A 21,054-nucleotide genomic window follows, 5' to 3' on the forward strand; every position below is an offset into this window, starting at 1 on the left:
AAAAATATTTATGTAAATGTATTGGAATCTCCCTCACAAAAATCTTTTAAACGGTGTTATGTTCAGTTGCATCTAGTTTAAGCTATTGCGTAGTTTCTTGTACCTAACTCGTCGCGTTCCCCCTGAATAAAGAGTTATATTATAAACCTATAATTACAACTAAAATTGGTTTCGGTTAGTTATATTAAATTTACATGGTAATCATGTTTTATATTGTTGAACTTTTTTCCTTTTTGTTACATACCTAATGAAATATATTGTCTACGTCGCAATACCTATTTTGTTATATTCTTATTATATTATGAAATCAAGTAGCAGTATTTTAAAATTTAAAGTAGGTATCTAAACGATTTTTGGATGAATGCATTATAAATGGAGTTTATAATAAGGAATTTAAATAATATTATGTCAATTTTTATGTTTAATAAGTAAAAGTCAATATTTCTTATTTCAATTAAATAATTTATTATGGTTTAATATACATACGTATTACAGTATTAGTCAAAAATATATAATTCAATTACTTAGCTAGTTAGCTAGGTACCATTTATTTTACTGCAACTTATCTTGTCTAGTCCCATAAATCCATTTAAAATCATATGAAACGTTACATACTTATCTTCATCACATTCACATTTTAAATCACGATCGACTAAATCTATATCTTTAGCTACGATTCCGTTTGCATATTGGGCAGCAAATAGACCCTAAAATTTAGCATATAATCTCATTAATTTATATTATATTATTATGCACTATAATATATTACTTTATCATAGAATGTATTTTCATTGTCAGCACACCATGAATATTTATAACTAGAATTTTCACAATAAAATAAACATTTAAAAATAATATATTAATGTTAAGAATTATTATAATTGGAATTTAATACAACTTTTTTTTTTTAATTCCAATGATAACAAAGTATAAGGATTAAACATTTTATAAATTTTTAATTAGGTATCTACAAAACAATTCGATTCGTGATTTTGATGGATTTCCTTAAAATTCTAACTTGAAATACTTAAATAAATATTTTGAAAATGTATTTGATGTATTTTTTAATAAGCATATAACTTATGAAGTATGAACAACTTATAAAGAGCTTGGTATTACATTTTTGCATTTTTGAGGTTTTTGATCAAGTGAAAATTTTTTAACAACAATAATCGGAAAAATTGTTTTAAAAAAAATTGAAAAAGTTTAACGTTTATAGTTTAAATAGAGACAAACATTTATACCATAAAAATTGATGAACTCAAATATAGGTAACGCGTAAATATTTTTGATTATTTTGAAAAGTACTGGGGATTTTTCACTTTTAAAGGGCTTAAAGTACCTACCAACTAGATCCAATTTTCTACCAGAAACCACCTCCAATGTTGAAAATTAAAGTATTTTCATTGCTCTTAAATACGACTATACGAGATAAGCAGAAAAATAATACTACATTTTAAAATACCTAAATACATTTATCGGTCTTCTCAAAATCTAAAATAAGATGAAAATTAAACTATGCTTAATTTCTTATATCTTTAGGTACTCTTTAGAAAGGTATTAACAATAGATCATAATTTCGAGAAAAATCTAGTTTATGTAATTTTAATGTAATTTTTTATGTTTTTTAACTTGACTTAATGCAATTTTATATTTTCTTGTACAAATATACTCAGTTCTATGTTATGAGGAAAATTACTCAGGCATAGATTAAATCATACTGATATCTGATATAAGCTATGCGATTTCCATAATTTATTAATAGATATAGCTCTTGAATATATTAAATTAATAATTCGTTATTATACCTCGTTATAAGATACTTCACAACTCAAAAAATTCATTTCATCTTTTTTATTCACCGAAGGATTTATTAAATATTCTAAATAAATTTTTTCCTTCGGAATGATTGAATTACTTAAAGCAGCTCCAAATTTATCCTAAAAAATAAAATATTTTTAATCTTATTTTTGACTCAAAGATTTTATATAAATCTTACTAAAGTATTAATGTTTGGATTCATTGGATCTGGTGAATCTAAAGGAGTTATTCCACCATTTAGAAAAGTAAAATCACATTCATTAAACTGTTCAAATCCAAATAGATAGAAATCCATAACGTCATTTAGTATTTCAAAATCAAACCCTTTCAAAAAAACATAACATATAATATACGTAATATATTATTATATAAAAGTCAAGTGGACTAATTGGACAATGTGATACATTGCCCTATCTATGCACACTTGGTTTGGTATTTTTGGGTAATACATTAAATTAATATTATGTTCAGACAAGGTAATACATTGTCCGATCAAAGTGTACTATGCCTGTTTTTAATTGGGCTTTGTTTCTTTAATTGTGTATGTTACTGTCATTGTCGGCAATTCCGTCAATAACAGTAATGACTAGGATAACTAGGAGGTATCAGTAATGCCGACGCACACTAGTCATTGTAGGTACCTAATCGATGTATATTTCCGTAATTGACTGATAAGTTTAGTCAATGTCATCTATCTATCTATCATTATCACATTACCTTTTTTATCTGAGAAAATATCGTACATACTTTCAGTCGTGTTCCAATATCGTTGTGAAGTGCGTGACATTATAATTTTTGATTATGAAATTAGCCAATATGCGTGAAAAATGTAATAAATCAATTGTCAAAACAAACGATGTGCTTGTCGAGCAGCTAAAAAATTATGTAATTCGAAGTATCATAGTAGTTTATATTGTGAAAATAAATAAAATTTATCTGTATGATAAAAATTAAAAAGACATAGTTTTTTCGATTTAAATTATATTTTAATAAATAAATGAAATATTACCCACATTGACTATTAATTGTAGACATTTTATATATTGCTAAGCTAGGTACTGTCAGCATTGTCTTACCTAATTAGCCTCTGTTAATATTGACTAGTCATTACTGATAATGGCTGATTTCCGACATCAATGGTAACGTCATATACATTTTTTTTTTTTTATTAAACTCTTTATATTATCTTGTCAACTATTGCCGTAACAATAATAGATTATTTCATAACTAGTGCCATATAGGCACTATACCTACTAATAATACTAATAGTAGGTACACTTATTATTGTTATAGCACATGACATATTTTAAGATAATTATTGAACAATTATTACATTGTTACAATTCACGATTGTACGTAATATTATGTGAGTTATTAGTATTTACCTAATATTTATTTGTAAAAGTTTATGAAAAATTGATCCTTACATTTTGGAAAATAAAATGTGAACCGTATGATGCTATGTTTAGATATAATGCAAAAATTGTATTAAGTTCATCGGTAGGTACTACCAATATAAATTGTTAATAAATTCAGAATTCAAAAAGAGGCTGTACAATTTATGGGTACTAAAAGTCATTTTGAAGTTTATGATAAAAATGCATTAATAAAGAAAAAATTAAGAAGAACATGTGGGTTTTAGAAAAAATAAAATAACTACTCTAAGAACAGAATCAGTTACAAATTTAATAATCCGAGCGAGAAGAAAAAAAAAGCACCAAAAAAATGATTTGAGAAAAAACTTAAAGAAACGTCAAAATTATAATACCTAATATAGATAGAACTTTTAGTGATTTAGGTTGTGTTCTTGGAATTTTACTATCAGGTAAAACTTGAATTTTATTGTAAAATTAAGTTTAATATATACTTTTTTATTAAAAAAAATTTATTTTGTTTATTATTTTATTTTACGTGGAAGTTATAAGATAGGAACCACTAAAGAAAAGTTAGAACAGATTTATATTTTATACTCGTAATCGGTTTACTACATGTTTACGTGTAAAAAAAAATTAGTTGACATAGGGGACGAGCCTATTATAAAAATTGTTTCATTAAGGGTGTTGCACAAGGAAATTTTCCAATTTAGGAGGACAAGGGTATAATGGTTTAATTGCACCAAAAAATATTAAAATAAAAAATGTTATTCTAAATACCATTCCAATAATAATTTTTCCATCAAATAGTTAATTTAAAATAAGTTTTTTTTTTAATCATGATACATTTTTAATAGTGAAACTTAAGAATTTTATTTATTAATAATAACAAATTTATGTTCTTAATTTATTATATTATTTAGATAATTAGTGATCAAATTTATAGAATAGCCCAACTATAAAATAATATTGGAAAAGTAGCGAAATAATCATTGTAGAATGATAGCAAACAATAAATGTAAATTGCTCAAGCTACACAGGGTTATTTTATAAAGTTTGGGCAGTGTACATTTTGGCATTTTGCCTATATTATTCATCAAAATCAGGCAGTACTATATGGCTGGAAAATGTGTACATTGCCCATAAGGTAACTCATAACACACACACACATATGGTTGAATGAATAATATGAATTTTATAATTTAATTTTCAATATCATAATTATATTTTAAGATCTGCAGTGGTACCAAAAACTATTATTCTACTGATTTTAATTCTAATAAAACGATTATTGTTGTTAATTTTATTTTATTTACTTACAATTCGGACTTGCTGAATTACTTGTATTGCTATAAAATATCATACTTTTTGCTTTTAAATACAACCCAATTGACAAATTTGGTACTTCGTTCTTTATAGACATTACATAATTTGATAAGTTCTCATAGAAGTCTTCAGGAACATTATAATCTAAATCCTGCAGATAAAAAAGTAAATATAAGTTAAGTATAAAATTATAATTTTCTATGTAAAAATGTAAATGTACTTTTATCACTGTATGTTTTGACTATTTACATTTAATAATTGTAAGTTAGTATAATGGAAGGTATAATTTTAGTACTAATATATATGTAGGTATTAGGTATAATATTTAATGATTAAGAGGATATCGACACACACGTGTAATTTTTATCTTAATAATGCGCTTACCATATCAAAATATAAATTCAGCAGTTTCAATTTTAAGTGTTTATTTTAAGTATTAGAATTAATCATCTCAAGAAATGATCTAAAATTTTTTATCGGTTTTATTTATTTTAAACTTTGATGGGCAGTAGCCCAATATAATATAAAATTATTTTAATATACATTACTAAGATATAGGTTAAGGTAGTAAACAATTTAAATAAAAATTAAATTTATTAATAGTTACACAATTTGATAAATTGATATTATATTTATTAACTAATTTCATACATCTAATCACAAGAGCGCATTTGAATTTTATTTCGTCGACTGAATTGGTACATAAAAAGTATTAGATTGTCTAATATTATACGACTAGGAATCAGGAAATTAAATTGTTTGAGTTAAGTTGGATAATAAATATTTCCAATAAATGATTTGTAAATGAAGGCTAAATCGTCTTGTTTCCAATGTTTCAAGATATAAAAAAAGTTATTAATGGCTTATAAGATGAGTGAGGTAGTCCCGGTAGTCGCACATTCACAAGATATCTCTTGAAAGATACAACTCGTAAGAATCGATTTTGAATTCAGCAAAAGAGTATTTGAAATTTCAATTCCACTAGTATAAGTTAAATTGTAATACGATATAAATGCTGATAATGAGGATTTTTTACATTTAGTATTTATAAATCTCCAAAATAATTTTGGATAACGGATAGTAAGTGTTGAGTATTAAGAATGAAGTTTTATAATCGATTTATATTATTTCTTACAAAGTGCACATGTATTCGAAAAATGGTTATAGTTAAATTGAGTAAATGACCGTGTGTATATTATATGAGTTATTTAAAAAAAAAGAAAAAGTTAATTGTTTTAAATTGCTACTAAACCATAAGGATATTTTGATGTGTATAAATATTTTATAGGACATTGTAAATTGATAATATGCTAAAATTTGAGAGTCGAGATTATTTACAATTGAATGATTTGTATTTTTAAAGTTATAATCAGTAATCATCTAAGATTAGAAATTCATAATTAGAGCTATTATGTATATGGATATCAATAATAATTGTTTGTGAATTATATAAATTGATATCAGACCTAGGTAAAATATAAATAGAGTCTAGAATTGATGAGTATGACTTAAAATTAATTTTTACAATTATTTTCAATTACATTTTCATGAAGAGTCAATCGTTTACCGGCAACTTAATTCTTTATGGTGATAAGCACACTTCTGCCTTTGATATGAACATAATGAATATTAGGTACAAAAATAATTGTACATCGATCACAACGGAATATTTAATAATTGGGACAAAATCTAAGTTCTGTGTCAATAATATCATCTGATAGCCATGTTACAGTTAAAACAATTATGTTTACTACAGTGTTCTTATAGTATATATAGAAAGATCACTTAATGTGTCGTTATTTGGTAATTTTTGAAATAGTAGGTTAATCGTCTATGTATTTGACGAATACATTATTTTCACCATCGTTTCTGATAAAATGGATGATAAATATTTACGTTGTAGTCAAGTTAGGTCTGAAGTGATACGTAGCGATAAGAAATGTAAAAATTACAGGTTTTAAAGGTATAGGTTATGTCATTCATAAATATTAAAAAAAGTTAAAGTGATGGATGTCTTCCCTAAGATAACATTTTTTAATTTAAAATTTTGAGATTTATCATTTAAATATGATTTAAACCATTTTAATATTGGTCCGAAAATACTGTTATATTCTGGTTTACACTATCGATGTGCAATCAGTTAATTTATATAATTAGTTTTCTAAACTTCCATCTATCATTAACCATGGTGAGCGGTACGGAAGAGGATTTTTTTTTTTGGATTCGTGACTAGTTATGCTCTTAACGCGAGGTGAATATGTAGTATGACATCAATGATTGCAAATAAATAAGATCCTTTAGTTTACGCAAAGATAATCGTTAGTCTAACGTCATACTGTGTACACAGTCCTTGATGAAATCCAGTTGTATATTACATTTAATTTTATAGTTACATAACAATATAAACTCAATCATGAAGTCAAGTTGTATTATTTATCTACGTAAATATCAAAGATAAGGTTAGGTTACGTCTATAAGTTTATTTAAATAAAATAGCTCATTTATGAACGTACGTTTAGTAGGAATATAAAATTATTTATAATAGGTATATAGTAAGTACTTACAAGTTCATAATGATAATGTATTCCTCTCAGAATTAAACCGGTTGCAGGATAATATTTTATAAGTTCTTTCAATTTTTGAGCTTCAATTAAAGTATTTTCAGGATCAACTGCCTTAAACCAAGCGCATATGTTTTTACGACGATAATAAAAAAAATACATTAGGATTGTTTTCTACAAGCATTTTAATGCGTTCTATAAAAAATCATTAATACACTTTAATTGTTGTGAGTTAAATGTGACATTTGTTAATTATACAAAATATATTCATATGTGTATACAGGCACGTATACAAAATACAATTTCGGGGGGGGGGGGTTACAAAATATGTATAATAATACAAATTGTACGGCGACATAATAAAACAATTTCTTTCTCGTTACTCATTATTTTTTAATATGACAATTATTATGCTAAGTATCCAAATTTTATGTATGTCATTTGTTCAGAAGTAAGTTTATAAGAACAATTATAATGATAATAAATAAAAGTTTAAATGTTATGAACAGAACAGACATTTATTTTATTAGTACTTATGCACATAAAATTACCTAAGTATATTATACTATTAAGTACCTAGATAGAAGGAAAAAATCAAACAATTTATATATAATACATTAAAAAATTACAAATTGAAATACAAAATCCCATTTTCGTGATAACTTAGCAAATCTATTGATAATTTGATAATTTCTACCACATTTAAATCAAAATTTCGGTATATGTTTAGTAGTGCCAATCCAGTAAGTTTAATTTCTCTTATTCCTATTGTTTCATAAGTACGTTTTAAGTCTTCGTAGAGTTGAGAATGACCGTTCGCAGTAACAGTTGTAACAGATAATGTTGCTAAAATGTACCTTCATCATCATCATCATCATCATCATATACAGCTTAAGGGACCATTGAGGTCCAACGCTGCCATCACAAACTTATTCCATTCTTCCCTATTGTACGCTATGTCTAACTGAGCCCTTTCTTGAAGTATTCTTAGATCTTTCACAACTGAGTCCTTCCATCTGGTTCTAGGCCTGCCCAGAGGTCTTTTAACTGTCATTTCAGCCATCAGTGTTTGTTTGATACCTCGGCCATCCGCCCTCCATACATGTCCTAACCATTCGAGTCTTTTGCTTCTTATATATGACAGAATATTTGGTCTTCCGTATAACTCTTTTAATTCGTTATTATGTCTCCTTTCAAACTGTTCTACAACTGTACCTTACAGTAATGATTTAATAATACATAAATTAGCAATTTAATAGGAATTTTTGATCATCAATTGAGATATAAGAAAAGATTATTGACAAAATGTGAGTTTTCTAGGTATATAAGGCTTATATCGTAATGTTCAGTTCTCACACATGCGTAATTCTCAGTAATCAGTTATCACTTCATTCGACTATAATACTAGATTATAAACTTGTATTTCATACCCGATTAATATAGACAAAAGAAAACTAATCAATAGCTAGTAATAAAAATATTTTATAATAATAGATGTATAATTTGACTTAATTTTCAAAGAAATTATTTCCGGGGGGGGGGGGGGTTAGAACCCTCCCTGTATACGTGCCTGTGTGTACATTGACACAAGTCCTTGTACTTGAATAATCAAAAAAAAAAAAAAAATTAAAAAAGTTAATTTAATCATTATTATTATTTAGTACATCTAACTATTTCTTATAGACTAATTCTGGTTGTATTTTATTTAGTATTTAACAGAAGGTTAGAAGAGTTGATATCAATTTATTTAAATTTATAATTTTAGGTACCTACGTTTTATAGAAAATATGACATTATTTATCATTATACAGTGGAACCTCAATAACTCGAATCGGTTGGGGGCGAAAAAAAAATTCGAGTTATCGAAAATTCGATTTACAGAGGTTACACATAATATGATATGTTATAAAGTAGGGGTCAAGACATTCTTTCGAGTTATCGAAACTTCGACTTATAGAAGTTCGAGTTATCAAGGTTCCACTGTACATAGCATGATTATTGGAAAGCACATTAGTACAATTAGAAAATGGCAAATTTATGATGCAGTAATAATTTTTATAAATCCCGTTAAATTAAGTTGAGTAAGTAGATGAGTTAATTAGACCATTAAAAATAAGAAAGCCGATAAAATGCAAGTTTTCTTGGAGTCCCGCAAAATGTGATTGGACTCTTACTCAATAATATGATGTATTTGATACTTAAAACTTAACAACAAAACAGTTACCTACTTCCCCCCCTTATTTTTCTTTTATATTTTTTTCCAGTGATAAACATAAATCGATTTCCACTTTGGAAACATTGAATGTAAGATTCAATACGGCTAAAAACTATTATCATTAATGTATATTATCAATATTTTTAGTTTAAACCATAATTATTTAAATCTTAATAATAATAACAAAAACAACATTAAATTGTATTATACTACCTAATAATAAAAATTTAAGAACTTTAAAACTATTTAAAATATAATTTTGAGTATCTACTATATTATAATATAGTAATTACAATATTATATTAACGATTATGAGTATCTATATTCGTAATAATTTTTTTACCTAAATCCCTTGAAAAATAGGTAGGTCTAAATAAAAATTTGTCATCAATTTTTATTCCATCATAAGCTAAAGCTGTGCATTCGGTTGGTAGCTTATTTAGTTTCACATAATCCGCATGACAGCGAACATTGTCAGGATCAACGCTACCTGCATACTTACAAGCTGCTATACCAAGTCCTAAAAATACAAAAAAAAATAAAATAAACAAGTATTATCTTATTATATATTAATCCTATTTTCAAATGAAAATGTGAATTTGAAAATTTTGCTTTAACTTCAACTTATCATTCAAACTAAAAATTTGAAACTATGTCAACCAAACACCTCAACCTTTACTACCAATGTCTATACTATATTATCAAATTAAATACCAAAATGATTTAAAAAAGTCTATGAACGTTATGAACCTGTCTCATAAAAAAAGTTATTGAAAAGTTCATTATGAATTGTAGACCCTCATCAATTACAATTTTAATCAGCAGATAATTAAAAAGTGTAATTAAAATTAATCAAATTTCGTAAATTAAATTAAAAAGTTTTTTTTTATAATTTATAAAAATAGTCTAACATGTGAAAAGAAAGCAAGTAGTACCCAAAAAAATTAGTCTACATTGCTTTTTTAATGATTAAAGAAATGTAGCGAGATGACCAGTGCAGGAGTCCCTCAAGGTGGTATTCTTTCTCCAATATCGTATAATGTATATGCAGCAGACCAACCTACCTCTCCAACAACATTTGTAGCCGAATTTGCAGATAAGGCAATTATATCAGTACATGAAGACCCACACATTGTTTCTCTAAATCTTCAAAACCACCTTGACCTAATGTCTGTCTGGTATAAAAAATGGCGAGTTCAAGTCAACCAATCAAAATCCATTCACACTATGTTCACTCTTCGTCTCATTCCCTGCCCAGAAGTCTTCCTTAATAACATACCAATCCCTTCATCCCATTCAGTTAAGTACTTAGGCTTAAGCTTTGCCCGTCGCCTCATCTGGGGACTTCATATCAGAATAAAAAAACTTGCCCTAAACGAACGACTTCGCTCAATTAAAACACTAATATCTAATAAACATACTAAACTAAACACCAAACTTCTCATATATAAATCATTAATCAAACCCATGTAGACTTATGGCCTACAGTTATGGGGTAATGCAAAAAAAACCAATGTAAACAAAATCCAAATCTTTCAAAATAAAATCTTAAGATCAATAACTAACACGCCTCCATATGTCTCCAACTACACTCTGCACACAGATTTAAATATTAAAACAGTTCACAACGAAGCAATAACATTTTACAAAAGATTCCATAACAGACTTCCATATCATTATAATCCCCTTATATCTAATCTAGCTCTCACACAATTCCAGGCAATCCTACAAGATGACTAAAAAGAAAATGGTGTCGAGATTTACTAAATTAATAAAAAATAAAAAATTATTAATAAACAAATAAGGAGTGCCTTCACTGGATGGCTTCTTCCCTCACGTTTTCATGTCAAAAATATATTAAATCACATATTTTTATTGTGCCCAAGGGTACAGATTGTATATTTCTTATTAAAAATAAAAAATAAAAAATGTGTACCTAAAAAATATTAAAATATAAATAAATAATAATGGTTGCACCACTGTTTACGTGAACTGGCAGCTAAGAATCCGAAATAATAGTTTGGTTTATAAAAATATAATATTTGTGGGTGGATTTTTCATGCAAGTGTTATTAATTAAGCTTTGTAATAAAATGTCAAAAATACAAACGAATATTATAAATTTTAATAAAAAAAACTGTTTGTACTTTTTGAATAATGAACGAAAACCCTTCGTAAAATTGTAAAGCACGTTTTGTGTTGGTTCAGATGTCTTTTTAAGCTAATTAATGAATGTACCTGTTATAAAATTACTATGTAAACAAAATATATTTTATGTATATTTTTTAAATTTAAATTTTCTAGTGACATAAATAATCTCTATAAGCCTCTTATCTTATTTCTGGTAGCATTAGGATCTTTATACTATACTGTACTTGTTAAAAATAAGTGTCGGGACTGACCGGCTGCTGATCGACGCGTGGGGAACTGATGGGTCTGGTCCATTTGGCTGCTATGGTCTGAAATGTTGTCACCAGGGGCCGAACCCCGGGTGCCTGATGTGGTAGTTGGCTTTTCTTCCAGTAGGTTGCTGCTCCGGTTCGGCTTGCTGTGAAACCGGCGTTCAGCGCGCGGCGCACTGAGATACAGGGTCCCGCGGAAGCGTTTCTGCGCTTGCACGGTAAGGAAACAATACGGTTGGCTGCTGGGCGAGCCTAGCGCACGTGAACCGTTACGATTGGTAATGGGCGTGGCTTATCTGCACGTGGCTCGTCTGGTTGGCTAGTGGGCGTGTCTGCATAGTGCGAGCGCACACGACAGGGTTAACTGCGATAACGGAGCGACCTGCTGCGATGTACGTCCGCACTGGTCAACGTACACGACTCGACTTATCTTTAATAATCTAAATAACAATCAATAGTCACATCGCTCGTGCAAATGTTCTTAAAAGTTTTCCACAAAACACACACAATACATGCAGTAGCTCCGAGTCTTTTTAAGTGAATCTAATTATTTACATGCCTACCACAACCTACCATAATGCCATAATGATTGAAGTTTGATTTTCTTAAATTTTCAAATTTCAAACCAATTATTTAACATTTGTAAATAATACTGGTAGCCAGGCGCAAATAGTGTTTAAAGTTTGGAGGGCTGAAGTAAAAAACCATTCCAAAAACCTTAAAACATAACAATATTGACTGACAGACGACAGTCATGAATATTTGGGGGGCTTAGCCTTTATTTGCTGGTAGCCGGTATATATAATAACATTTATGTCAATTCATATTTTGGGTAAAACACAACCAAACAATTTTTCTCACCACACTAAAAATCTATTTATAATCAATACAAATAAAAAGAAGTAGAGCGGTCACTAAACCATAAAATTCATAAATTTAAAATATAAATAAAATTGTTATAAGGCATTGTTATCAAATCTCATCTATGTTATATAAATTATAATATTATCTATTATAAAATTAATTCTATTTACTAAAATTAATTATAATTACATTTTTTCTGAAAAAATGTAGCTCATCAATTTTTTCTTTTCTATTTCCACACCTGACTACAGTATCTTCTCTTTTATGGACATTTTGAACAATATTCATAAAAGAAAGTGTAATCATTTTTCACTCGTCTTTTGATGGCACTAAGCCTCTCCCCTCCACCTATTTCCGTCGAAGTTTATCATGATTATTTTTTACTTTTATTATTAAAAAAAAAAGTCACATAAAAATAAATTCATAAATCATTGTAAAACAATACCTATATTTAATAATTGGTTCAGAATATAAATGATTCATTATTAACAAATAACTGTTTTTACTTCTCAAATAGGAAAGCATTATAAATTGTAGTAATTTGAGTATACTTCACAACATAATTATGTAATCACTACATGTATCAAATTATTATATCTCTATCTATAGATATACATCATAATTTTTTATTGAAGTGTACCTATACCAATTACCAATAAGCATTAAATAATTATATACTGTTTTTTGTAGTCTTGACTTTTTTATATGACATGATTTAACATATTTTATTTATACCAAAAAAATAGATTGTGATTTAACATAAAAAATGACAACCACACTTAATCTAAAAGTTAAATATTTATATAAATTAATTAATTATAAATCATCAATTACAGAATTTATAGAAGAAAACATTTAGTTAAGTGAATATTTAATTTTTTATGGACGCCATGTGTAAGCAATTATATAACAAATTCATATAATGATACCTACCATTCACTAAATAAAATATTAGCACATTGTTCACCCAATAATATAAGTTAAAAAAACTGATATTCTATAAAATGTATAATAATAATATAATAGGTATTACTATTACAGAACACATGTATATATTTACATTTATTATTTTTGAATGCATCAATACATTATACATAAGTTAATACTTTTGACAAAAAATGTATTAGCTATTAAATTAACTAATCATAATTATTCTTATTTTCTATCGGAATTAGTATGAGCTTATAGCAAAAATTAAAAATATAGATTTATATGATAAATTTTATATTTTATTAAAATGTAATTGTTAAATATTATCTATACTAGCCAGAAAATAATAAAATATAAATAATATAAATGGCTGATATTCATCAGTCATCACCACAGTGGTTTAAAATTACATTTATAATAATTTATTAATATTTATCTAATATTTAATCTTGTATATACCATCAGTATAACAATTCAATTATTACAATAAAAAAAAATTATAATTTAATTTCTTAACACATTACCAACGAAAACAAAATAAAATATAATAATATTGCACATATATGACGCAGTACATCCTACAATTTTAATTTAAAATACATAACAAATTTAAATGATTCAGTTTTTAATTAGAATTGTTTATGTTAGCATAGACCAACTGGTATTTAAAATTAGAACTATAATTAATATATTCTCAATATTTTTTGTCAAAATTATCACAGAAAACAATAACTTTAAATGTTATAAAAAAAAATACTGATTTGAAAAATTCTTAAGCCCATTTTTCATTTAGATAAGTCATAGGTAATAAAAATATATTTACTTTAGTTCTAAATAGTAAAATATAATTTGATATATCTTATTTAATATTATGCCTAATACAAATTTCTTCTGCATTGACCCTGCATTCGTGATAGTGTCCTTAAAAAATAAAAATATAATACATTAATTATTATAATAATATAATATTTATCTAACAATAATGAATACAATATATATTACACATGCACACATTAATGAATATGTATAAGTGTATAAGTGTATAAACTATGTTATATATATATAATTATACAATTATGCTCATTTTCTCAAGGCCACGTGACGCACTTAATATGACACTGTAACTACCTTGCCTACAAAATATATGCTGCCACTGTATATTTTTAATAGTATTTATAACCATGAAAGCTTTTAATGATTTTTCAAATTTTGATTGTCAATCTATATCTACCAGTGTTTCTAAATCATTATTACAATTATTTCAATACTGATAAGAAGTTAATCTCATACTTTTCAAAACCTTAAATCGTAAATACAAAATTATGCAGTACAAGGTCCATGAAAGATTGTAATTATTGGACTATGCTTATACTACTACAATAACAAGCCTATAGTATAAACGATGAAGAAATTATTAAATTTTTTTAAATTTTATCGTCAAATGTTAAAATACAAATTAAAAAATTAAATCTAATATAGAAAGTATATCAAAATTCATTATATTGAAGATTTATTTTACATGCTATCAATGATATTCATAAATTAAAATATATAAGTGATTAAATCTATTATTACATAAATCCTAGGTAAATTTTCTGGTGCATCTAATTGCATCTCAAAACTAATAGTAATATAAAGGAATTCATACATTTTGTTAGTAACACTTGTTACTGAATAATAATAAAGCATGTCTTACAATCATAATTTACATTACCAGTAATTGTAGTGAAGTTTATACCAACAAGAAATCTTTGAATGATTTTAAGGACTTAAGCTGTTTGCGTAGTGCTGATATAAGATCAGTTGGTTGCACTAATAATGATATGTCTAATCCAACTGCATTCAGACGATCTCTAACTTCAGTTTCTTTAAACAATAAGTTTAATGGGCGAGAATTTATTTCTGTTAGTGTCCAAGAAGTAAATGACAATCCATCTAAAGTAGGAGTGCGAGATGATAAGCCATGAGCAGCAGCTAAACTATTTGGCAGTATATCTTTAATTTCAGCTGTACCCCCTTCTTGGATGATTCCAAGGTCTTGGCCTTGCTCTTGTCGACGTACTACAAATACTCGTCCACAAGGAACACGTCTAATAATTAATTCAACCTGAAATTAAACATACAAGGCAACTTTAGATGCATAATCATATAAAATAGTAACTAATATTAAACATTTAGTTAAAAATCGGTAATCTGATCAGTCATTAAGCTATTAATAGCAATTACTAATTTATTGACATTCCCAAAATGGCAAAATATAATTATCCAAAAATAACAAATGTATCTACAATTTTGTAATCAAGGACATTTTAAACCCTTATCATATTTACTGTATCATGTCTACTAATCAATTTTTTTTTTAAATAAAAGTTGAGAACACTAATTAAAAAGCAATGATTGATTTCTTCAGCCAAAAATAATTTAATTTATTAAATAAAAATACATCTTTTTAAACACCTATTTTTTTATCTAATATACAATGTATTTCTTTTTGTAAATTTTTATTAGAATTACCAAATAAAAGTGGTGAAACAAAATGTAATTAACATTTGAATTCCCTTTAAAAAAACTTCTAATCCAGTAATCCAAATAACACTAGATTTAAATTCATCCAGACTATTACAATTCTATGATACTTATATAGAAAAATAATACTAACATAGAGGCTCGGCCATGCTCGTATTAATTTATGAGCATCTGTTGAACATGTTACAGGTTTTCCAGCAACACTCAACAATTGATCACCTAAATGTAAAGCATTATGCAACATGGGATGTTCTTTCTGTTTCCATCCAGCAATCCAAACAGTTTGAAATACATCAACCAAAGCAATAGTATTAATACAATCTTTACGCCTCAATTGTAACCGCACACCAGCAAGATGGGACATTTCTTTTCGTAGTTGAAGGACTTGTTTTTCACGAACAGTTAACCGACTTGGACTGAATAAATCTCTGTTTTCTGTCTACATTTGTTACACAAAATGTTTAAGTAAACATGTAATGATACCATATTGTTGGATCCACTAAAAACCTTACAGGTGTAAATGGTGTTGGAACTGGCTGTAACATACTGTGTGTACTACTATTTACTGCTACACGAATTCTATCAGCTCCTAATGCAGGATGTGAACTATCGCTGTTAACTTTTCGACGAGCACCACGACCTCGGCCAATTGGTAGCTACAAAAGAAAAAAATATTTCAATATCATTATGGTGAAATGTCAAAAGCAATTTAACTTTACTTGAGATCTTATTGGTAATATCGCAATATCTGCAGGTACTGGATTAGACGAAGCAGATGGTAGTCTAGATTGCATAGTTGTAGGTAATATTAAATGTTCATAATTACTAGTTACTTCTTGATCTGTTATTGGAGGTATATTATCTTGTCTCTTTGGTCTTCTTCTATGCCGACTATCTTCTGAGTCAGCAATTCTGACTTTAATTCGTTGACCTTCATTTGACACTTCACTAGTAGATCTTTGTGGCATGTCATCAATATTGGTTGCTCTATCACTTAATTCTGAATGACTACTAGATCTAGGACCACTAACAGATTCTTCTAAAATAGACGCATTCCAAGCTTGATGGTGTCTATTAGGTAGCCTTGGAGAAGCAACATTTTCAGTTGTAGAACTAGTTGATCTACTGGACCTAGGAGAATTTATTAATGGTTCAGATGATGTTTGAGATGATTGCTCATTTGTTTGGTTTAAAACTTGTTCCATTTGACTAAAATTGAATACTTGATTATGATTAATTACTTCTACAATGGTAACATTATTCACTGGCTCACTGGGACTTCTACAACAAATAAATGTATAATTTATAAATTGATAAATAAAAAAAAAAAAAAATAAGTATTATTTTTTGTCACAATATTTAATATTTACTCACAATGGATTAGGACTAATAGGAGGAGTTGAAAAAGTTTGTTCAATTTCTGAAGAAAGGCCTTCATCTATACCTAACAACCAAATAACAATATTAATTTAAATAACAATTTCTGTCAACTATTTCAAGGCTAGCCACACCTATTGATTGAACTACAGAGACAACAGGTTCAACACCCGGTAAAACATTTGTTGGCAAGTCCCGTAACGGTGGAGGAGGCAATGGAGAGTTTGGGTCTCTAGTTGGTAATAGAGGGGGTCTAGACTCTGGTGGCTTGGTATAGACATTTTCTTTTGGGGACAATATATGCATTTCACGCAATTTCATGTCCAAACCTTGGACCCAATCCATCATCTGATTCCTAATAAAAATAAAAAATATTATTATACAAATAGTGAATAAAAACTAAGTACATACTAACCATGAAGGAGCAGCTAAACGCACAACATCTGAGGTGAGGGTTACAACAAATTCATACTGATACTGTTGTTGATGATCACCTGTCATCACTGGTAAAGGACATATAGTAGCAGAAACATGGACGGTATCTGATAAAGGTACAGTATTATCTGGACGATGTGCAGCTGCTTTCTTTTGATCTACATAAAACTCTAAAACTGGTTCTGTATCGTCGTGTATACAAAACACAGTCCATAGTTTCTGTCCACCAGTCAGTTTCAGAGCAGACTTCTTGTCAACACCAGCCGGTAGTTTTCTCAACCACGAGTTTTTGTGAATTTCTCTGAACTGCACTCCACTCATTATTAATTTAGTAACAGCAGCGAAGAAGTGTTGAATACACAAATGACTAACATGGGAAACATAGCAAATAAATATTATATATCGTCATAAATGCTCAGGAAAGAGAGGAATGTCATATAATTAACCATAAACATGGTAAAGCAACTAATTAAGACATTAACTCTTGGGTAAAAACGATTATTGTATTTAGTTACAGTTAAAGTAGAACATATGTTTTCTCAAGTGAATAAGAAAGTACTTACAATCATAACGTTGATTTCACTAATATGTTTGCAATTGAACTTGCTGTGATACTATGTTTTAAATAACGAAGACTACGATAGCGTTCGCCATCAACTTAAAACGTCGCGACATCTGAGATCTGACGCGCAGTACGATTGAATCCATGAAAATCATTTGAATTCAATCATTATACATATTTTGTCAAAGGCGAATTGGAAAACGTCTTAACAGTTAACACTTTTAATTAACTTGTTTTGTTGATGAGTTATCGTTTGATTGATTGACAAATGTGTATCCTAAACTTATCTAAATGGCTACACTGATAATATATTTTTGATAAATGTTTAATAAGACCACATAAGACAAAAAGATAATAGTAAGATAACTAAGATACTAAGATATCCTAATTCGCAGTCACAACACAAATACACAATATTGTTACATTCAAATGTCAGTAATAAACATAACAATTAATATTTAATCATATTTATTTTTTTAGACTTGTTTTTACCTAGTAATTCTGTATCTAATAATAAAATCCACCTTTTCAAATGCTATAAACAATTACGTGAACGTGACTATAAGCATAATATTGTTCTATGATAATACTTTAATTGTTAGTTAACCAGTGTAAAAGTAAACTGTAGAATTTACATTTTAAAATTCAGCCATGAGTCAAGCTATCCAAGCTAAACAAGCGGATCGCTTGAAGAAACTTAGAGACCTCCACATCAAAAGAGTAAGTATTATTATTTTTAATTATTTAATAATATTGAAGTACCTCCTGTGGGAGACCTCTCTCACTCTCTCTGTCTTTTTTCAATGTCATTATTTATTATTTTTATCACTTAAGCTTATTGTTCTAATTGAAATAAATGGCATAATATAGAACTTTTAAGAAAAGAAAAACATATTAATATTTAAAAATTGATAATTAAGTCATTGGCACAAATTTCGCATTTAAAGCACATTAAAATTTAATGCCTGCATTCCAAATTTAGAGATTATATTAAATAATAATTAAAAGTTTTAAACACGTAGGTACTGTTGTGGATCAAAATTGGCTTTTAAAAAAATTTTAATTGTATTTTAACAATATGATGTACATCAAAAGAAATAGTTCTCAATAATGAAACTATTTCAAAATAAATAAATTGAAAACAAGTATAGGCACATTGTACTTAAATGTCTAGCTTAATATTTACTTATTAATAAATAAAAATAATTTATTTTGCATAAAATCTTATTATTAATTTGGTTTTATTGTAATTTAAAGGAAATTATATAATAAATGAAGTGTGTGAAGGCAAAACTTCTCACTGATCCTTTAAAATTGGTTTAATACTCAAGCTTCTAATGTTTTCGTGTGATTTGTGTCTTACAACTAAGGTTTATTATCAATATACCTACAAATTTAGTATAGTTTCGTCATCATGTGTTCATTCTAATCTTTGAATAGTGGATTCTAATGTCAGCTTTTTTTCTATTAACATAATAAAACAATCCTAAAAAATAAATCATGCATGCATACAAGTATCTGTATAATACAATATATTTTATTATATTAATTTTACTCAAGATTTACTCAAGATTTTACAGATTTTACATTGTCAATATTTTAACTAATTTATTTAATATTATAAATCAATTGAATATAGTAGATATGTATTTCTTGTCTCTTACTCAGAATGAAGCTAGAGTGAACAACCATCAAGAAGTTGTTGAAGAAGACAAACAAATGAAATTGCCATCAAACTGGGAAGCAAGGCAAAGGAAAGCTGAATGGCTTTTAAATGACGATAAACTAAGGCAAGAGGCTAAAGAAAAAGTATGAAATTAAATTTTATTGAATAGTTTGATTGTATTCTAAATATTTTATGTTAATAATGATTTAAGGGACAAGATTATAACCGTTTAAAACTTTTAAACATGACTGCAATGGAAGCTGATGCTATTGACAGAAAGAAAAAACGCCAAAACCCTGATCCAGGTTTTTCAGATTACGAAGAAGCTACTGCTCGTCAATACAACAGGATGATATCCAACATGAAAGTAGACATGGGTGCCTATCAAAGGCAAAAAGATAAACTGGGCAAAGCATTCTATGCAGAGGCCAACACATATTTACACGATAAAATAAAAGATTCAAAAGAAGGAATTGATAATATGGTCGATGACTTAGAAAAACAGTATGCTTTTGATTATTAATTGTTGTAGACTTAAAAATAATTAAAACTTTATGTAAAAAATATAAACTTAATTTTTTTAGAATTGCAAAACGTAACAAGTTTAGTAGGAGAAGAACGCATAATGACGAAGCAGACATTGATTACATCAATGAAAGGAACATGAAATTCAATGCTAAATTGGAACGGTACTATGGAGAACATACTACACAAATCAAACAAAACTTGGAAAGAGGAACTGCTATTTAAATTCAAAACAACTACATAATTTTATATATATATATTAAACATAAGTGTTTTTATTTTATATATTTAATTTAAAATGTAAATAACTAATTCAACAAATTATTGCATCAACCCACGTTCTAAGTCTTTGTGTACAAAAAATAAATAAATATAATAATGCATTGGTCAAAGTTGAATATAATGTTTCTTCTAAATGCCCACTGTTCTTAGTGAAAAAAAATATAAATGTGTAATATTAAGAGTATATTAT

At 27.4% G+C, this 21,054-nt stretch overlaps 3 protein-coding genes across 4 annotated transcripts; 1 reads left to right on the top strand and 2 right to left on the bottom strand.

The window, feature by feature from the left end:
• Positions 1–494: 494 nt before the first annotated feature.
• Positions 495–12,033, bottom strand: LOC112597932. Of its 2 annotated transcripts, none has more exons than XM_025344183.1 (8): positions 11,698–12,033; positions 9,640–9,816; positions 7,085–7,191; positions 4,515–4,671; positions 2,000–2,145; positions 1,809–1,940; positions 770–818; positions 495–707 (listed from the first exon to the last, which is right to left on the bottom strand). In XM_025344183.1, exons 1-7 carry the CDS (start codon positions 11,738–11,740, stop codon positions 813–815), a joined length of 768 nt encoding a protein of 255 aa, XP_025199968.1. In that variant the 5' UTR covers positions 11,741–12,033; the 3' UTR covers positions 495–707; positions 770–812. The 2 variants fall into 2 exon arrangements, with proteins under 2 accessions (XP_025199968.1, XP_025199967.1); XM_025344182.1 differs by having other exon boundaries at positions 11,671–12,033.
• A 2,255-nt stretch (positions 12,034–14,288) lies between these two features.
• LOC112598036 lies at positions 14,289–18,666 on the bottom strand. Its single transcript, XM_025344347.1, has 9 exons — positions 18,393–18,666; positions 17,810–18,196; positions 17,529–17,749; positions 17,392–17,461; positions 16,737–17,298; positions 16,530–16,673; positions 16,151–16,456; positions 15,206–15,598; positions 14,289–14,412 (listed from the first exon to the last, which is right to left on the bottom strand). The coding sequence occupies exons 2-8, from the start codon at positions 18,148–18,150 to the stop codon at positions 15,224–15,226; spliced, it is 2,019 nt and encodes a 672-aa protein (XP_025200132.1). The 5' UTR covers positions 18,151–18,196; positions 18,393–18,666; the 3' UTR covers positions 14,289–14,412; positions 15,206–15,223.
• Positions 18,667–18,772: 106 nt separating this feature from the next.
• On the top strand, positions 18,773–21,053 carry LOC112598037 (pre-mRNA-splicing factor Syf2). Its single transcript, XM_025344349.1, has 4 exons — positions 18,773–19,111; positions 20,060–20,200; positions 20,269–20,561; positions 20,642–21,053. Exons 1-4 carry the CDS (start codon positions 19,043–19,045, stop codon positions 20,805–20,807), a joined length of 669 nt encoding a protein of 222 aa, XP_025200134.1. The 5' UTR covers positions 18,773–19,042; the 3' UTR covers positions 20,808–21,053.
• The last annotated feature ends 1 nt before the right edge of the window (position 21,054 follows it).

This window comes from Melanaphis sacchari, unplaced genomic scaffold (genome assembly GCF_002803265.2).
Source record: "Melanaphis sacchari strain LSU unplaced genomic scaffold, SCAv2.0 Contig44_pilon_pilon, whole genome shotgun sequence".
Lineage (NCBI taxonomy): Eukaryota > Metazoa > Arthropoda > Insecta > Hemiptera > Aphididae > Melanaphis > Melanaphis sacchari.